The sequence below is a fragment of the Ochotona curzoniae genome, unplaced genomic scaffold, assembly GCF_017591425.1.
Source record: "Ochotona curzoniae isolate NIBS_2020 unplaced genomic scaffold, NIBS_Ocur_1.0 scaffold_4683, whole genome shotgun sequence".
NCBI classification, from domain to species: domain Eukaryota; kingdom Metazoa; phylum Chordata; class Mammalia; order Lagomorpha; family Ochotonidae; genus Ochotona; species Ochotona curzoniae.
Genome location: NW_024467121.1, coordinates 12,568,046 through 12,588,100, shown reverse-complemented (window position 1 = coordinate 12,588,100; position 20,055 = coordinate 12,568,046). Strand labels below are relative to the sequence as shown.

At 37.1% G+C, this 20,055-nt stretch overlaps 1 protein-coding gene across 2 annotated transcripts in view; it reads left to right on the top strand.

Moving 5' to 3' along the window:
• Positions 1-8,894: 8,894 nt before the first annotated feature.
• The window catches only part of LOC121148045 (prostaglandin-E(2) 9-reductase-like), a 296,739-nt gene continuing 285,578 nt past the window's right edge, over positions 8,895-20,055 (top strand). For both annotated transcript variants that reach the window (XM_040968027.1, XM_040968026.1), the window contains exons 1-5: positions 8,895-8,990; positions 11,741-11,908; positions 13,310-13,426; positions 17,220-17,297; positions 18,442-18,564. In XM_040968027.1, coding sequence (XP_040823961.1) covers positions 8,904-8,990; positions 11,741-11,908; positions 13,310-13,426; positions 17,220-17,297; positions 18,442-18,564 — 573 coding nt within the window. In that variant the 5' untranslated portion in view covers positions 8,895-8,903. The remainder of the gene's footprint in view (positions 8,991-11,740; positions 11,909-13,309; positions 13,427-17,219; positions 17,298-18,441; positions 18,565-20,055) is intronic.

Sequence of the window (20,055 nt, the reverse complement as noted above, 5' to 3'; positions counted from 1 at the left end):
TCTCTTTAAAGTGCTCATGCTCCAAACCATAAAGCCTTTCTTAACCATCTGTGGCATTAGGTGTTCAGGTAAAGATGCATGATGCCGTTGTTTCAAACATTTTTGAGCCTGAGTGTTGTTTGGTCCAATGAAGAGACAATCCAGTGACAAGGAAAATCTTTGTAGAGAGATATTTGGTTTGGGGTTTGTGTAGTTATACAACATCAGGAGAGGGTATACACCAATCCAAGGAGGATGTGATAGTTCTTGGCCACACGGGTGCTGCTTTCCAGGTGGTGGGTCAGTGTTGCCAGTTGTACCTGTCCTGGCTGGTTGTGCTGAGGACCTGGACTCCATTGCTGATCTCTTCTTCTTTTGTGGTACCCACTCACGACTCTGTGCAGCACGGGTCACAGTGATGAGTATAAGGCCAACGTCCATGAACAATGCTTATTGTGCAAATGTTGGTCAAAGATAAAACATTTTTAAAAATATTCTAGTAATAAAGGTATCAAAAATGTTAGTAATGAGAAAATACACATCAGATAATACATGTAAGACAATGTAGTACAAAATATATGTTAAGAATGACAATCTGAATTGGTCGTTATAGGTCTCTTCATCTTCCCCTTTGACACTTCCTCATTTCCTTTTCAAAAAAATAAAATACAAATGTGGAAAAAAATTTTTAAAATAAATGAATCCAAAAATGATGATTCTAAGAAGGAAACAGAAAATGGAAAATGGAACACAAGAAAAGGAAATTAAAAGTTTTAAAAATGTAAACAAATAAAAGGATGAAAATTAAATGAATGACTAAAAATAATTTCAAACATTTTGAGAAGGAATAAGGATGTGTCTAAGGGAAATAAATACACACTGCTAAAAACAAAATGAATATACAGGGGAAAGGAGAAAATAAACAATAGGGAAAAGAAAACAAAAAGAGAAAATAGGCACAAATAAAATAAGTAAAAAAAAACAAAAACAAAAACAAAAAAAACAAACCAGCCAGCTTCGTGCAGGTCCTGGAGTTCTCCCATGGAGAGCTCCTGGACTCACACCCCAGGCCCAGCCAGGACTTTATGTAGGGCTTTGGAATTATGACCTACCAATGTGTCTTTATGATGTCAGAGCAAGATATGGTCCAATCAGAGGTGGAGACAGTTTCCAGTGATTTTTCTCAAGAAATCTTCTGCCAGAATAAAAGAAGCCACCCGCACAACTGGTTTCTATGAAGTTAGGGATACAGAGTAATAACTTTTGTTTTCTCAGATGTATGATCAAAGCTCTTTTGTCAGAAACCAACCACTTGTATGCACATAGCTCAATTTGTGGATATCTGCCCTGTTTGTTTGATCATGCCAGTGCCATGTGGTTTTGGTTATAACAGATTTTATGTTTTATATAGATTGATTTTTATTGGAATGTCAGATTTACAAAGAGAAGGAGATAGAGAGGACATATAGAGGATATGAGGATATAGAGGACATGAGACATATAAGACACTGGCATGGTATCTTGCGCATGATGAGAGGTGAGATTTGGGAGGTTGATGGAGAATGGGTGACCAAGCCTGTAGTCATGTTAGGTATTTCCAGTTGATACATATCTACATGTCTCAGGTAAGGAGTGTGTGCAGTGCAAGTGTGGTGGCTGTCTTCAGCTTCTCTTTATTCACTTGAACGTGACTGGACCTGTGCCTCCACCAAACAGACCTGGATTATGTGCTTGGCCCTGGCTGCACCCTGGTCTTTGTGCTCATATTCTAGGGGTGGGAGGGCAAAATGTGTTTGTGAATAGCAGCTTGTTTCTGCTCTCTTTTCCTTCCAAACAACCAATTAATAACTAAATAAATACAAAATGTTTAAAAGGATATGTTGACTGCTTGTGAAGGACTACACTATTGTGATAGTATTGGCGAGAGCAGTGGTTTGAATAGTGGGTGGAACAGTTAGAAGGAAAATCCCTAAGCTTAAGGAACTGTATTATGAAAAATACAAAATATAAAAAAAGAAAAGAATTTTAGATCCTGATAGATATTTTAGATTTTAAAAGGTTTATTTATTTTTATTGGATCTTTGGATATACAAAGAGAAGAGACAGAGAGAATGATCTTTCCTCCCCTGATTCACCTCAAGTTGTTCCAATGGCTGGAGCTGAGCTGATCCACCCGGGAACCGGGAGCTTCCTCTGGGTCTCTCACATGGGTGCAGAGTCCCAAAGTTTGGACATCCTCTTCTGCTTTCCCAGGGCACAAGCAGGGAGCTGGATGGGAAACAGGGCTGCCAGGAGAAGAAATGGAGCCCACATGGGTTACTGGTACATGCAAGGCATCGACCTCAGCCTCTAGGCCACCACCAGGCCCTTAAATTTTATTAAGTAACATTTATTTATTTGAAGTGTAGAATAACAGAGAAATAGGACAGAGATCAGAAAAAAATGGGAGGAGTGGAGAAGAGATGAGTGAGAGAGAGTGGGTTGGGGAGGAGCAAAAGAATGGGTGGCTGAGTGTGTTGACTTTATCCAAGAGGAAATTTGTTGTTGTTCCTTTGATCAGAGTTTTAAAACTCTGTTATACTGTCTGAGCTTCAGCAGGTGTTAGGGTTCAATAGGAGTCAGTAATCTTCACATGATCTTTGTAGAGTGAAGTGTAGGACAAGGCCATTTGTTTGCCAGGTTTTTCAGTATTCATCATCAAGAAGGGAGTATGTAAGCAGCAACTGTCATGTTCCAGTCTTATTTTGTAATTAAGAGCTTCTTGGACCCTGGGAGCAGCAGGTTCTTCCTGTTGGTTCAGTGGTTTCTGAGGACTGGGAGGCAAGCACTAGATACAGAGGTGTGACAGGAGAATTCTCTGAGGTGTGGAAGAGGAGGAAGCAAGTTTCCTCCTTACCCACCTCAGGTTCAGTGGCTGTGGCCCTCTAAGTCTTAGAAATAGAAGACTAATTGTGAAAGAAATATTAATTTGTTAACCTGTGCACTGTGCATTCTCCGGTGATGGATAACTAGAGGGGATGGTTAAATTTGCGGCTGATTTACCTATTAAGGGGTTGGTGAAGACTGATGGGAAGAACCATTTATGAGAAAACAATTCTTATTTGGAAAGAGAAAAACAAGTTCCTTAGGAAGTGGTGGTTTAATATGTAACAGTATCTGTTTGCGAGTGCTTCTGACTTCTTTTAGAAGATTAGAGCTGCTATAGGGATAAGCATAATCGCAATTACTGAGTCCTTTCATGAAATTTGCTTTTAGTTAGATAAAGAATATGAGGACCTTTAACTAGAAAGACTCTTTATGAGAATATGACACAACTGAAACGTCCTATGGTGATTCCCTTAGAAGAAAATTTGTGTTTTCACTGCTGCCATGTTGGCCGTAAGAGCAATATGTGTCATCAAGGATGATTAGCATGTTGTCAAGAATAGGTGAGGACTGTTCATGCTGTGTGTTCACGTTAAACGTGTAAATAAATGCCAAACTGGCTCAAGAAGCAGTTAGGAAAATTACCTTGAGGAGCATTTCTCCTGCATTCCTTCCTTTATTCCAGCACTTGTGCTAACCAAGCAAGTATGTTCATCTCAAATGTTTGTAGAGTAGTACATTTAATCTTTGAAAAATATTATTGATTCCCTCACATATGACTTAGATGTAGAGTTAAACTGCTACTAAACCCAATTTGCCTGCTGTTCTTGCTCTTGCTCTGAGTTGTACAGGTTGCTTGTTTTTATTTTAGTATTCTGGAAGCTGCCATCTAGCGTTCTTCAGCCTGGTGTCTTACTTTTGAAGAGGCTGTAAGTGAGGTTCATTGGAAACTTATAATTTTGAGATATGTAAAGTGGAAAAATAAAGGAAAATCATAAGTTATATCCCTAGAGTAGAGTAGCACATTGGCTTTTAAAATGCTGTGATGGTGTAGTAAATTATTTGTACAAAAATATTTGAAGAAGTGAGGGCCACCATGTTCATCATATTTTTGTTCCTGCCTTTATTCTTATATATCTAGCTGAATACAGCAGGACAATGGCAAAATTTTGTAGATGGAAGGTATTTGCAAGTATGTGTGTGTGCCTGTGTATAGTAATTATGTTGAGCAAAATCTCTCCCTTTGCAATGATAGTGATTTGTATAATAATTTTTTTTATAGTTATATTAAATGGCCTGGATGAAATCAGGATTTAACATTGAACATAGTATAGGTTTCCTGTGTCTTAACAGCTAGATGGAACACCACATATACTTTTTTTGTCTTTTAACTTAAAGCTGTTCTTAGAATCTCTGATTGAATGAGTATTAAACTGAATGTGTAATTGGAACTCTTCTAAAGGGATATTGGCTAAGTAGATAATTCTGGATATCTCTCATTTTCTCCTTAGAATTCAGTGGACCATATTACTGAGAATTAACACTGTAAATCTATGCTATTGAATAGTTCACCCCCCAAAACTGGCTGATGTAGAGGAAACACACACAATGCACATTAAACTGGTCACTGACATCTATCTGAGAGATGGCAAAGATTCTTAATCTTAGAGAACTGAGCAGGTGGTTAAACTTAAATTTGTGGACTCTCAAAGGGATTAAAGCTGAGAGAAGAACCTCAGAGCTAATTGCAAGAGTTTGAATAGAACCCCTCAAGTGGATTCACTGATCAGCTATGCAAAGTTAGTGACTGATATCAGTGCGGCCAAGAAAGGAGGTGTTTATTGTAAAGTACACAGCAAGGAACTGGACGACTTATTGCATAATTTCCTGGTTCTCACAGGTGTTTAGGATGAAAGTCCTTAAAAACTGAAGTGAGGGCTGAGAGATATGTGTTCATATATGTCCAAGTTCCTGGTTGGTCTGCAGGGCCTATGGCCTTCCTTCAGTGCATCAACAGTAGATTGTCCTTTAAGGAATATTGGTGATGGCTAATTGGGCTGTAGTCAGTGTTGGTGCTTTATTCAGGAGTTAGATTTTGCTCTAATCTTGGGTCTCCTGGAAAAGAAACCCCTCAAACTAAGACTGAACATAAAGATATTGTCTGCTGGAGATACAAAGGATCTCATGCATCTAGATTTTGGAAACCACAGGGCAATCTGACCATTCCCTTACTGCAGTGAATGGATTTTAGTAAGTGGTTGGTTTTCTGTCACACACTCTGGATGACACTTTACACTAAGGGAGAGAGGCTAAGAGACTGGGCTTCATGGTGTGTTTCATGCACATTCAAGTTTGTGGAAGTGCTCAGTTTCTGATCATGTAGGCATGATGATGATGACCATTGTGGGTACTTCTTCTGTTAAGAGTGAAGTAGAGTTTTTCAGGATTGTAGGAGAGGAAGCTCTAGATATTTTTCAAGGAAGTTCCTGTCTGTCCCCAGTTTAACTGAAGAAAATTTCTGGATCATGAAAAGATTTGCCTCAGCTATTCTTTGCTCAGCTTTATTGTACAGAGGTATGATTGTCATACTGCTGTGCCACAGTTTTATTTTGAAAACTGGAAAAGTAGTATTTTCTGTCAGCAGGAATGTTCCTAATCTAGAATTAGAGCCATTGGTTAAGATTTAGTGTAGACATCTCAACTGAACTTGAACTGTGGTAATGCAACAAGGTGGAGGAATCCACCATGGGGGAGGGTTTGGGGAGGGGTGAGGGGACTCCCAGTCCCTATAAAACTGTGTCACATAATGCAATGTAATTTAAAAATAAAAAGAAAATGCAAACACCAAAAAAAAGAAAATGATGTAGTCGTAAGATATGCAATTTAGAACTTTTTATCTTGAATTTCCCATTCAATATTTTGAGTGGCAGTTATTGAAAGTATTAAAAAAAGCATTGATAAAGCGTGATGACTATATAAGAAATGCATGTACAATTGACAAACCCATGGAGATAGATTAATAATTGCTCAGGAATTGGGAGAAGTAATGGATAATGACAGCTAATAGTTGTAGATTTCTTTGTGCAGCCATGGCTAAACAACCCAGCAAGTTGCTAAAAGCCACTGAAATGCATTTTAAATGAGTGAATTAAACAGCATGTGAATTAAGAAAAAAAAAAGATTTAGTGTGGGCTAAGAGACCAAGAATCTTGTTATGCGGTTCTACAATTTAAACTGTGTTGAAGATAATTTGTCATTGCTTTAGTGTGCGAAATCACACGCTGCCACCCTACTCTAAAACAGTTTAGCAACTGAGATTGCCAGAAGAACTTTAGGTTCATGTACAGAAGAGGTTGGGATATTGGCATGCTCGTGCATATTTTTCTAACATTTCTCTCCTCTTTTAAAAATCTGTTTTCCTAGTACATGTTCTTCTTGCAGTTGCTTTCAGGATTTTGCCCTTGAGGATCCCTTTTTCTGAAACTGTTTTCTTTCAGGTGAGACCAAACTTGTTTATTCTCCTCATTCAGATATTTTCTCAGATATCTCATTCTCCACGAGGATTCCATAGTTGTGTTATTTTTAATTTCATTTCTATTCTCTATCCCTTTCTCTGCTTTGCTTCACCCTCTGCCATGTCAGAGTCCTTATTATAATATGAAATGATCTTCATTATGTATAATGGTGTTTTTCTCTATCTCAGTTTGGTATGTTTTTCTCTATCTCATGATAGCAAATGTATTTTTATCTGGTTATAACAACTCCAGCATTGTTTTATACAATGTAGCTACTTAATAACTAATGATGGCTGAAATATAGTTTCATATATTACTCAAATATTCCTCTTAAGGATCATCGCAAACTTTTTTTGACCTGCTGCAGCTTTACTAAGTCCTTTCACCAAACCTTATACAAGTATCTGTGTCCTTTGTATTCCTATAAATCATACTATAGTTTAAATCTGATGTAGCTTATTTCGCTTGTATTAATGTCAGGCTGTTAAGTTTGTAGTGATTTGCTTTGAGTGTGGCACAACTTACCTAGTGGCACTAGTCATGTTTTGAACAAGTTGTAAATCTATGTCAGAAAAATTGGAGTCTCTGTTGAAGAATATATGAGGAAATGAATGATTCCAAGTTCATATTTGGAATAATTTCTTGTGATCTGTTGGAATAAAAACCTCAATTTCCAGTTAGCTGAGTCATGCTGATTCACTGCATTTGGGTCTTTCCAACACAGCCGCTCCTAAAGTCTGTATATGAGAACAGGGTGGGTCCTATTAAGATAAAAAGCAATCTATATTATCTAAGAATAGTAAAGATATTCTGGTAAATTAGTGATATTCAATCGACTAGCATACAGTCATAAATTGCAGCCACACTCCAAGGTGTTTCTTAGGAACATGAATACCAGGAGGCAGAATCCATTGGAGACAATCTTGTCATCATTCCACACTTTTCTAATGCATCTTAGGTTCCTTAAGAGCATCCAAAGGAATTTGGCAATTTTTGTGAAACCTCTAAAAATTGGAGAAGCTTCAGAGAAATAGGAAACAATACTTTTGAGTTCCAAAATGTCACAGATTTGGGAAACAGTATGCTCCATGATGGCATATTATTGATTTCTAGAGAAGCTAAGGATCATGCTAATGCAAGGCTTATGAGCATGAACAAACATAAGGATTTGATATAGATTTACTAAAGATGAAATTGACCTTTTTTTTTCTCAGAATATAATTCCAGAATTACTGAAGTAGGGGAGGAAAGAAGGAATGGTTATTGCACTTTGACAAAACATTTTGTGCCAAATGTACAGGAATATTGCAAGGTTTATGAGGCAAATTTTTAGCCTGTTGCATGATGGGCTCAATAGTAGTAAAGATCATTAAAGGGAATTTTCTTGGGGATTGATATATCTATAAAGTTTATCAATTTTCCCAGTAAATATATAAAGGGTGTATTCTTCAAATTTAATGGTAATACAATATTGGAATACATATCATTTATCTGGAGTACTAGATAAAAGGACTGTGATGTTGACTAACCAGTAAGACAAGTTGAAAATAATGTAACAAGTTGAAAATAATGCTGTGCTCATGGTTGGCTCTAATGTAGCCTGCTGCACAAATTACAAGAAGCAGAAGCATGGAGTAATTAGTAACATTAAACCAAACACTGCTGAGGACTTTTAGCTGTCAGGATATTCAACTGGTTGAGAGTGTGACATCACTACTGTGATTTTTAAATATGTGTTGATATCAATTATAAAATTGCAATGATACAAGAGAAAAAGTGATGGGCCTTATTGACAGAAGTCATAGAAATGAAGTAGATGTTTGGCAGGCGCAGAGGCATTTTAAATTGGTGAGCATTTATAAAGCTGTGGAGGACATAGTGAACCTAGCCTGTTTTTTTTTTTTTTTGTTCCCCGTGATTAAGGCAACAGGTGAAACAAAGGCAATAAGAAAGAAATTTGTCGGAAATTTTGCACAAGTTTCTAGCTAAGCTTATCAAGAAAGTAAGTTAGAGAGAGAATCTGAAAGACAGAATGAGGCTTTGATACACAGGAAAAATTGTCAATTTAACAGCATTTTTTATGAAGGATTTTGTAATGTGCGTGCTTTGGGCAGGTATTAGGTTTTATTCAATAATTTATGACTAAGTTCTATTATGTTGGAAAACATGATAAAATGGATATTGAGGGATGTACAAAGGTCCAGAGTGATAATTGATCACTCTGAAGGCAATTTTGCTTCTTAAAGAAAGGTCTGGTGTGATTCTTAAGGATAGATTGACAGTTAATTTAAATATCAGATCAAGAGTGAACAATGCTGAAGAGAAAATTCAAACTCTTTCTATGTGAATGACATTTTTTGTACATTTCCATTTTATGTTTCTACAGTTATATCCTAATGAAAGAATTCACTCTAGTTCATTTGGAATTTTCCACAGTTGTTATCTTGGCTCCACCTATCCTGTGGCTTTTGCAGATATAAAGTCTGGAGGCTTGTCTTGCTTTGACTCAGAGGGAAGACAGATTCAGAGTAGCTGTGGAAGAAGATGGATCTCAAACACAGTCGTTCTGTGAAGCTGAATGATGGACACTACATGCCAAGGCTTGGATTTGGAACCTATGCTCCTCCAGCAGTAGGTGAACCCCAGGGGGACTAAGGGTGAGAATGGTATCAGCCCTGGAATGGCTGTCAGCAGACAGACACTTGGAGCTGATGGACACCTAGTAGTTTGGAGTGAATTATCTGGGCTTGTATTTCTGTCTGTAACTTGTCTGTTTTCAAGTCACAGAGATCGTTTATTAATTGAGGAAGGGAAGCTGTTGCCTGTGGGGATTCAGAGGTGGAGAACTTTGGGGTGTAGATTTATTATTATTATTACCTCACATGTATGAAGTGCTTACTATGAGTATTAGATACTCATCTCAGTTACTTTCTCAAAAGTTTCCTGGAGGAGTACTGGTTTTGTTATTTGTTCCATTTCTAAAATGCAAAGCTCATGCTGCCCTGCCTATGCTCTTCTGTTGTCCCAGTCAGAGCCAGTCTGCTCTGTTAGAAATTGTGAGGGACAAAGTGCAGTGGAGGAAAGGACAGGTAACAGTGTGCTTTGAAGCAGACTTGTGTTGCTTAATTAGTTGGGACTGAAGTATTTGTCAGAGAATTTCAACCATCAAATGTTTGGTTGAGGAGAAACCATTGTTATGTTTACCGTAGCAAAAAAAAAAAAAAAAAAAAGAAAAGAAAACCAAACTTAAGAAGAAGTATACACTAACATGTGTGTTTCAGAATTTTATTTCTCATTAAGTGCACTGATAACTCATCCACTGGATTCACTGCAGTGAGCTCTGGTCACAGTGAGGCGGTAGAGAGGGGAGGTGTAGAAGCTTCTTGGAAAGATTATCCCATAGTGACAGAGGACCCTCTGCTCCAGCTTGCTAAAACAGAACATGAAATATTGACACATAATAGCTGACAGAATCAGTTTATGTTTTGTGGTATGTGTAACGTGTTGCATCTAATGTTTATTATTACTTTTAAAGACATAATAGTTTCATTAGAAAGGAACAGAAATAGTCAATAATTCCTATCTACAAGAAAAAAAAATCATACATGCTTGAGCTTAAAATCCAAACAGTACAAAGTTACCACAGTCTGTTTACCAATCTGTTATGTCATTTTTAAATGAGACTCCTGACCTTCCTCAATGATTTACTCGAACAGTACATGAAAGGGAAGGGCGTACCCATATGTATGTGTGAAGGTGTGTGTGTGTATTGTGAAACTGTCTCTCCCAGTTTGCCTTCTGAGAAAAATGTAAACACATTATCTAAGACAAGTGAATAGATTATAATTGCTTGACATGTGAGTCAAGACTTGCAACTATTATTGTGCTAACTCTGCAAGAAACATTGGCAGCTGCTGAAGTGAGGCAAGGTACCTGAAACTGGGTGTAACACTCTTTACTCTCAGTCCTTCTCAGAAGTTCTGATGTTGGTCAGAGGACAGATTCATAAACTCCCTGTGCAGTAAAGTACCATGTTGATGTCAGTCACTTTTGAGGTTACAGTAACGAAGTACTTGGACTGTAATCTGTTATCTTCCTGCTGTATCAACAGGAAGCTGAATCTGAAGTGAAGGCTTGACTTCTGAGCGGTTTGGGAAGATTTCCATGAGGGGGAAGAGAATTATTCAGCTCTAGTAAAAGGGCCATGCTGGGCACAGATGGAGAGGTGCCTGCCTGTGTTTTGTCAGCTTGCACAGAGAAGGTCCAGGATATTTCTGGGGGAACAGGAGAATGAATTTGAAGGTTCATTTACTTAAAAATTTTTTAAAAGTTACAAAGAATCAGGGATTTTCCCATTCATTATGACATTAACCCTCCCTGCCCCAGTGATTTCTCCTCTGTTACTACAATAGGATAATGCTTCAACAGCATTCACAAGTCCATCATTCTGCTATGCAAAGCTCCTCTTAAAAAAAAAAAGGAAGGTTTAAAATTGTCAGTAGAATGTATTAATTACTCAAACGATATCCTGAAGAGAAACAAAGACAAGAAGATATTCTTTCAAACATGTTGTGTTTCCTGAGTGCAATGGAGCTTTTCCTAGGTATAGGTTAGAAAGGTTGTCACTGAAGTCCAGGCAAATGGTATTCAGGATGAAAACTGATGATGGCAGGGATATTGAAAGGAGAATCTGGAAGGCATTTTGCAAAGTAAGTGGCAGGATTTTAATTATTTTTGCTTGTAGAGTCACAGTCACCTTGTCTTTCTTAGTTTTTAGAATTTGGCCAAGGGACACAGCCATTTTGTACATGGGTAAATCTGCAGTGCCTCTGGGGCTAGCATATTGATAAGCCCATAGAGAGTACTCAATGCATGTTGAATAGTATTAAATGAGAGAGCTTGAGGAGTAAATGCTCATGAACAACTTGAAGAGCTCAGAACCTGGAGAATTGGGTGTTAGAGACTCATTTTCAATATTAGTCAAGAACAATTAATAGCAATTATTAATATTAAAATATTAATAATAATTAACATTATTAATATGTGTGTATTCCTGGTTTTTTCTTACTGAATGGCTAGATAGTGTCTCCCAGTATTGCACACTTTGCTGTAAGCCCTTTGCCTTAGAATTGATTCTTGTTCAATGAGATGTGATTTTCCATGTTCTGTGCTGAAGCTCATTTCACCAGTTTCTTGCAGATCAGAGGTTACATTGGAACTTAGTTGATGTCTCCAGAGTACAGATCTGTTACCCATACCATTCCCCAAGGGATGGGGAAAGATTGGTTAGCAGCAACAACAAGAGAAAATGTTACTGAGGAGGTACATTTCTTCTGTATGAGTTGCGTAGATCATGAATTCTTTTTGTTCCTCTCTTGTAGGTTCCAAAAAGCAAGGCTTTTGAGTGCACCAAAGTGGCCATTGAGGCTGGTTTCCGTCACATTGACGCAGCACTGTTTTATGGAAATGAGGAGGAGGTTGGTGCAGCTATTCGTGAGAAGATTGCTGATGGGACTGTGAAGAGAGAGGACATATTCTACACTACCAAGGTACAGGGACTACAGGACACTGCCTGTTCAGATATGATATTGTGAGAGGAATATTATTTGCCATTTGAGGAATTTGGTTCCTACAATTTGGAGGCACATTGTAAGGTTAAAAATAACCAAACCAAACCCAACAAAACAAAGCAAAACAGAAAACAACAAAATAGAAAAAAGTTGCTTTTGACAAGAGTGGTGCATTAGGTTTCGCTTCTTTCCATTTTGATGTGGTTCTCCAAGTGTCACTACTCCAATTCTAATACTCCTTCCTTCTGGTACAGCTGAGAGGCACCAGATGATGACTCAACTATATATGGCATGGTTTGTGCCATGCATATTCCTAGCTTTTCTTATAATTTGAGTAGTGAATCAAAGACACAATGTCTCTTTCTCTCTCTCTCCTTCTCTGTCTCTCTCTCATTCTCTTTGTATGCCAAATTAAATAAACAAATCTTGAAAAACCATCCATTATACTTTTTTCATTTTGAAATGTGTTGAAGATGAGATGTAGTTTTCTGGCACCTGGGGACAATAGGCATGATTCTTTTGCTAAATCTGAATATGGTTCCTTTACAATATTATAAGCATTTTCTAAGCTGCCACAGGCCTACCCTTTAATTTTTCGGTAAATTCTCCAAGAATATGTTGGGTACACTTGAGATGCCACTTAGAAGAAAAAGTATGGTGGACTATAACATCTTTCCCCCCCAACCACAACTGAATTTGAAATATGTATATAAAGAAATGCATGTAAATATAATATATTTATTTTCTCAGTTCTTCTCAGAAGCTCTGATGTTGATCAGAGGACAGATTCATAAACCCCCTGTGCAGTAAAGTGACATGTTGATATCAGTCATTTTTGAGGTTACAGTAACAAAGTACTTCTTGCTGTATCAACAGGAAGGCTAATCTGAAGTGAAGATATGACTTTCTAAGGTGAAAAATTATACTTCCAGTTTAAACAGAGCTATGCAGTATTTAGCTGTGTCCTTCATACTTTGATTTGATTCAACTTTGTTCTTAGAAAGAGGATCTTTCCGCAGAATTGTTTCATGGTATTTATTGTGTGGAATGGTGGATTGCATTTTCCTTTATCTGCCATTTCTTGACTCTTTTTGGAGTGTGACACTTTAATACTTGAAACATTTGCTTTTGCTCTCTCATCTAATTGGTGTTCAGTGTTTGTAATTTACTTTTCTCACATAAATCTTAGAATCTTACTAAGGACCTGGTTTATATAGAAAAGCTTTAAAATAGTTCTAGCTCTTCTTAGTATTAGGTCATCATGGTATACTGCTAGTCATAATTCAAGACTCTAACTGTAATGTCTAATATTTCTTCCTGAAAATATGAGGCAATAGCCAGCTTTTACAACGTTTTTTTCCTATTTTGTTGTTGTTGCAGCTTTGGTGTACATACCTTCAACCAGAGTTGGTTCGTGAAGCCCTGGAAATATCACTGAAGAAACTTCAATTGGATTATGTTGATCTTTTCATTATACATAATCCAGTTCCTATGAAAGTAAGCTCTTTTGTTTTTTAAGCCTCATTTGTTTTCATGAAAATTTTTATCAACTCTATTATTTTACACTATCTTTATAGCTCCGTGGTCTATGTCTCTGAGAAAGATAGTCATGAAGGAAGGGGGTAAAGTTTGTAAATTATTTGACAGTCCTCACTTCTTGATATTTATGTGACACTGCCACTAAAACTTTTGAGTCTGTTTTTGTAACATTCATATATTTTTCTGTGAAAGGTAGATTGCCAGAATGCAAGAGACAAAGAGATCTTCCATCAGCTGGTTCACTTCTCAAACAAAGCAGTACTTTACTACAATCCTCTTTTATAATTGTTAGGCATGATTCACTCCTTTTTTCAGTGATAAGATAATTCATTTTATTCATTAATTAACACTTCCAGCGATATGATAATCCAATAGCATCATTATTGCAAGCATTAATATTTTTGTTATCATTTTTATGATACAGGACCATAGGTTCTGGGTTTTTCTGTCTCCTCCCCAAGTATCCTCCCACTCACTACTAATTTCCCTCTATTACTAGAATGGGTAATCCTTCATGAACTGTCATTAATCCATCATTCCACTATTGAAGTGTTTCCCAACATTGGGGGGCTTGAACAATTTCAGAGAGTCCAGCTTCCTATTGTTGGGACATACTCAACAATTTGACTCCATCTTTGATCTGGATGCAGAGAGACATACTGCACTGTTTTCACATCTAGATTTGCCAGTCTCTGCTATACTTCTATTATGCATTCCCTTAAATACAGAGACAGTGAACCCAGTCCACAACAGGTTGAAAAACAGAAAATTTACATTAACATGAAATTAAATAACATGCTACACTGATATTCCTCTCTGCTTCTGTACCAGTACCAGGTTATTTTGATTACTATTAGGCTATTTGTGGTCTCTAATGTTCCTAGATGTATTTTTGTATCATTTTCCCAACTCTGTGTTAAATGTTCCTGATATCTTGATTGGAATCACATTAAATTTGTATATTGCTTTTGGTAGTATTGAAATTTCAATGATATTGTCTTTGTTCATCCAGGAACATGGCATATTTCTCCAGGTTTTAATATCTTCTTCTATTTCTTTTTTCAACGTTCTGTAATTTTCCTCGTAGAGATCTTCCATGTCTTTAGTTTGGTTTATTGCACAGTATTTCAGTATCTTCTCTGTTATTTTGAAAGGTACCATACTGATTAGTTTTTTTAGCCTTAGAGTTTTTTCATACACTAGGGCTGTTGATTTATGTTCATTTATTTTATATCCTGCCACTTTACCAAACAAACTCTTGTATAAGTTTTAGCAGCCTCTTTATTGAGTCTTTTGGTTCTACCATGTGTAGAGTCATGTCACATAAAAACAGTGATGGCTTGACTTCCTCTTTTCCAACTTTAATTCCTTTAATTTCTTTATCTTGTCTAACAGCTTTTGTGGGTACTTCCAGTATTATGTTAAATAGCAGTGGTGATAGGGGACATCCTTGTCTAGCTGCAGATCTTTGTGGGAAAGCTTCCTATATTTGCCCATTCAGTTTGATGGTGGCATTGTTCTTTTCATAAATTCCTTTGAGTGTGTTGTGGAATGTTTCCTCAGTGCATATCTTGCATAAAGTTTTTAGTATAAAGTGATGTTGGATTTTATCAAGTGCATTTGTTGCATCTATTGAGATTATAATATGATTTTTATTCTCTGGTTTCTTTATGTGGTGCATCACATTTATATATTTGCATATGTTAAACCATCTGCACATGCCAAGAATAAATCTCACCTGGTCTGGATGTGTGGTTTACTGATGTATTGTATTCTGTTGGTTAGTATTTTGTTGAAAAATTTAGCATTGATGTTCGTCAAGGATATCAGTCTAAAGTTTTCTTTCTCTGTTGTGATTCTGTCTGGTTTTGGTATTAGGGTGATGTTGGCCTTGTAGAAGGAGTTTGAAAGGATTGCATCCCTTTCTATTCTTTTGAGTTGTGTTTGAATAATTGGGATTAGTTCTACTTGGAATGTTTTGTAGAATTCAGCAGTGAAACCATCTGGACCTAGGCTTTTCTTTATTGGGAGGGCTTTAATTACTGTTTTTATCTTTACCTCAGTTACAGGCTTATTTAGATTTTCTGTTGCCCCTTGACTTAATTATAATAGATGGTATGATTCCAGGAATCTATACATATCTTGAAAGGTTTTTTGGTTTTTAGTATGTAGTTGATTCTCGTAATTTCTGGTTATTCTCTGAATGGCTGAGGTATCTGTTGCTTTGTTCCCTTTTCATCTTTGATAGCATTAGTTCTTGTCTTTTGCTTTTCCTTTAGTCAGCTGGATCAGTGGGAGTGTGTATTCTGTTTATTTTCTCAAAGTATCAACTCTTTGATTAACTGATTTTGTGTATTGCTCCTTTGGTCTCTGCATAGTTTATTTCTTCTCTTATTTTAATTATTTATTTATTTCTGTTGTCCTTGGGATTATTTTGCTGTTGCTTTTCTAGCTCCTTTAGGTGCATGCATAGCTCATTTACATGGTATCTTTTTTGTTTCCTAATTTAGGAACTGTGCTAAATTGACTTTTTAACATTCCATTGGCAGGGTCCCACATGTTTTGGTATGTTGTGTTTGAGTTTTTATTGGCTTCAAGAAATTTTTAAATTTCTTCTTTAATTTTTTCTCTAACCAATTATTCATTCAGTGGAATGTTGTTTAGCTTTCAAGACTTTACAAATTTCAGGGGATATTTTGATTGATTGGTTCTCAGGATGGTGCGTGGTATGATTTCAAATTTTTTAATGTTGGTGAAGATTGTTTTGTAACCTGTCTTGTGGTCAGTCCTGGAGAAGGTTTCGTGTACAGCTGAAAGGGATTATATTCAGTGTCTGTGCATGGAAGGTTCTGTGTGTATCTAGTAGGTCCATTTATTCTATTGGCTGTGTGAGATATCTTGCTTCTTTGCTGAGTTTCTGCCGGGTAAAATTATGAGGGAAATGGATTACAAGTAGACAGGTGGGCTTCCAACCAGTGGCTGTTTTTAGATTGGCACCATGGGCAGAGGCTTAATTTACTATGACATGGTACCTCCCTGGTTCTCATCGCACACTTTATGAGCATTTGTAATTGATTGTTCTCACCTCTTAAATCTGAGGCAGTTGAGGGCAACACCATTTCTTTTTGGTGGTTATGTTCCTGTTTATAAGATCATTAGCAATTACAGTTCTCAATATAGTGAGTTAGTAAAGATTCAGAGATAAAGTGAAAGTCCCATGTCTGAAGGATATAAACCTCTTCCATTTGCACTCTTCTCCCAAAGTAGAGGGAGGTCCCCTGGCTGGTGTGCACTGCAGAAGGAGGTTCCTTTGGACTTTGCTGATTGGGTACCTCCTCACGGTGGGTGTTGGCTGGACACCTCTGATAGTCTTGCTCTGTCAGAGGTGAATAACTTTTATCTGGAAATAAAGCCTACTGTTTTAAGGTACTAGTTATTGCTAACCTACAAGCTGGAATTGGCTGAGTAAATGAATCTATGTCAAATGGAGGGACTTTTGTTCTTGTGAACTCTAGGGATATGTGGCTATGGCAGATCAATGTAATGGAGTTAGTTTGTAGTCTATAGTCTCTTAGATTACTTTGATTTTCTTCCTGCGCTCTTAGTCATCCCTCACACACATATGGATGTATATGCATATTCATGCACACTGCATTTGCTCACAGCTTGCTGAAAGTTGTGTGACCACCTCCATATGCATCAGAGAGGTCATTCTGAATGAAAACGTCTTCATTCCTTCTTTGTTTTTCAGTCTGGACATGAACTTTTACCAAAGGATGCTAATGGGAAAATTATTTTAGATACAGTGGATCTTCGTGACACGTGGGAGGTATGTATTACTAGAGACCATGAAATGACCACTTAGGAAAGTAGGAATGATGGAATGGATAGCCAGAAGAGATGGATCTTGGCTGCAGTGGATGTCTACTTCAGAGATCATATGGGACTTCTCTTAGTTCATTGTTTGTATATGAAAACACAGGGAGTTGAACAAAATAACCTTAGATTTCTAATTTTTAATCTTTTTAAAGATTTTTAAAAAATTTATTTGAAAGGCAGATGGACAATTGAGAATGAGAGGGACACACAGAGAGAATCAGATCTCCTATCTGATGATTCACTTCTCAAATTGGCTACAACGATAAGGGTTCATTCAAGCAGAAATCAGCACAATAGGAATCTATTAAGATTTTCTATGTTGATGATAGGGGCCTGAGTACTTTGGTCATTGTTCTCTGTTTTGCTGGATTTGAAGCAGAGCAGTAAAAATTTGAGCCAATGCTCTAATTTCGGATGGTGGGGTTTTGTTGCACTAGTGCCCCAACATCAACTTCTGTGTTTTTGCAAAGCATTTTTTTGCCCCACAGATCATGTTGTGAACAGGAGCCCACCTAATGTTAGTAGCAAAGGAAATTCAGGAAGAGGCAATTATATCCTAGAAAATACAAAGACATATATGGTGGGAGGGAAAGACTTGCAAAAAGAGTGAATTAAAGACTCAAAGACTTAAAAACTTAAAGGCTTGTAAGAAGAGTGAATTAAAGAGAGAGTGCAGTCCACTCTCATCCTGTTGTTTTTTTTTTCCAGAATTGATGGAAAGAGGGGTTCAGGAAAATCTCTACTAGGGGAAAAGATATAGCGTGCATGCTTGCCCTTGACTCTTGGTACACCTGTTAAAAATGGTTCATGGTCAATTTTAAATAGACACAATTGAAGTGGCAAAAGAAGTAAAGAAAATTCTAAAATAATTTAAGATTCATTTTCCTTAGTGTTAATGTAATAGAATTTAGGAGACTATGTTTAATGCATATTATTAAAATGTATTTGGAAATAATATACTCAAGTGATAAAATTATTTGCTTCAGCAAAACATTTAAACATGGGAAAAAAGATTTATAGATTTTAGGAGCTCTAGGGACAAAGAGATAAATAGAGTTCAGCAAAGAATGACTGCACATTTCCTACCTCACTAGGCTCTGGAGAAGTGCAAAGATGCAGGATTAACCAAGTCCATTGGGGTGTCTAATTTCAATCGCAAACAGCTGGAAATGATACTGAACAAGCCAGGACTCAAGTATAAGCCCACCTGCAACCAGGTAAATCCTAAACCCAGAGGGCTTTCTCTACATTCTGTTCTTCACATTCTTATTTCTTAATGGATGTTTTTTTCAAGTTCATGGCTTTGGATCTATTTAGTGGGTGGCCATTTCAATCATTACAGTAAGAAATACCAAGGAAAAAGCAAGTTGAATGGAATGCACGCAGCATGACTTTGTTACTCAAAGCTAAATTTCAGGTTCCTATGAGACATTCAAATGTGGTTATGTTGGCAGCTATCAGTGTTGGAGTACGAATCAGAAACATGGATAAATTGATAGAACAGGATTTACCACATAGGTTGAGAAAAATGAAAAATGAGGAGAGTTGATATCAGGCTTCAGGTATGCATCCTGATGAGGCTGGAAAAAGTTGGATTTATGGCATGGAATTGATGGGAAACTTGAGAGAACAGTTAGTAATGAGAGCAAATGCCAAATCAGAGCAAAGGAGTGAAAACTGAGAAAATATGTAAGAATAATTAAACCATATTTATTTTAAGAATACCCAGAGCATCATTGCATGTTATACACAATATGATAAAGTTTATATACATTTCAAAAGACTTGATAATTTTATCAAAAGCCATTGGAATGCTATCACCCTTTGTCTTAGCTGTTTATTTTTAGGAATCTACTTGTGTAAAATCCAAGTAGATAAAAAAAGTTGCAAGTTCTTATATCTGTGGTGTAGAATCAGAATCCACTCTTTTATTTCTAGAATTCCACAGTTATATTTAACTATCCAAAAGAAGGGGAATTATTAAGGTTTGAAGGATTCATAGAGATCTAGGATGAAGTAGATTGAATTCTTGTTACAAAGTTGAAAAAACTTGCAATATCGCTTAAAAGCCTAATTCACAATTGGACACTGCTCTCACTGAATGTATTACAGTACAATGTAAACCAGTTCAAAATCTAATATATAAAGAAGGTATTTCAGTTACAAAAGATTTTGGGTCTGATTTTTATAAGGTTCTTTAAGATACTGTCCTGAAACGAATAGATTTGTTTCATTCTCTGTCATGTGTAGTAACAATATGCTTTCTACCACCAATGAACTACAATTCTCTCTCTCTCTCATTTTTTCCAACTAGAGAGTGCAGACTTTCTGGGATTGTTACTAAATGGAGGAGCAATTTCTTGAGACAATTTCTAGCAACTATTTCTTGACTTGGCAACAGAAGATACCCTTTATAAACCAATCAGTACAAGCTAAGGGAAGATTATTTGGGCAAAGCATGAGTCAGGTGCTTTAGGGAAATAGGGCTGAACACAGGGTTGGGGAGGCTAAATGGAGCAAAATCGGGGTTCTTGGGCCCGGCGCGGTGGCGCAAGTGGTTAAAGGTCCTCGCCTTGCACGCCCGGGATCCCATATGGGCGCCGGTTCTAATCCCGGCAGCCCCGCTTCCCTTCCAGCTCCCTGCTTGTGGCCCGGGAGAGCAGTCGAGGACAGCCCAAGGCTTTGGGAACCTGCACCCGCGTGGGAGA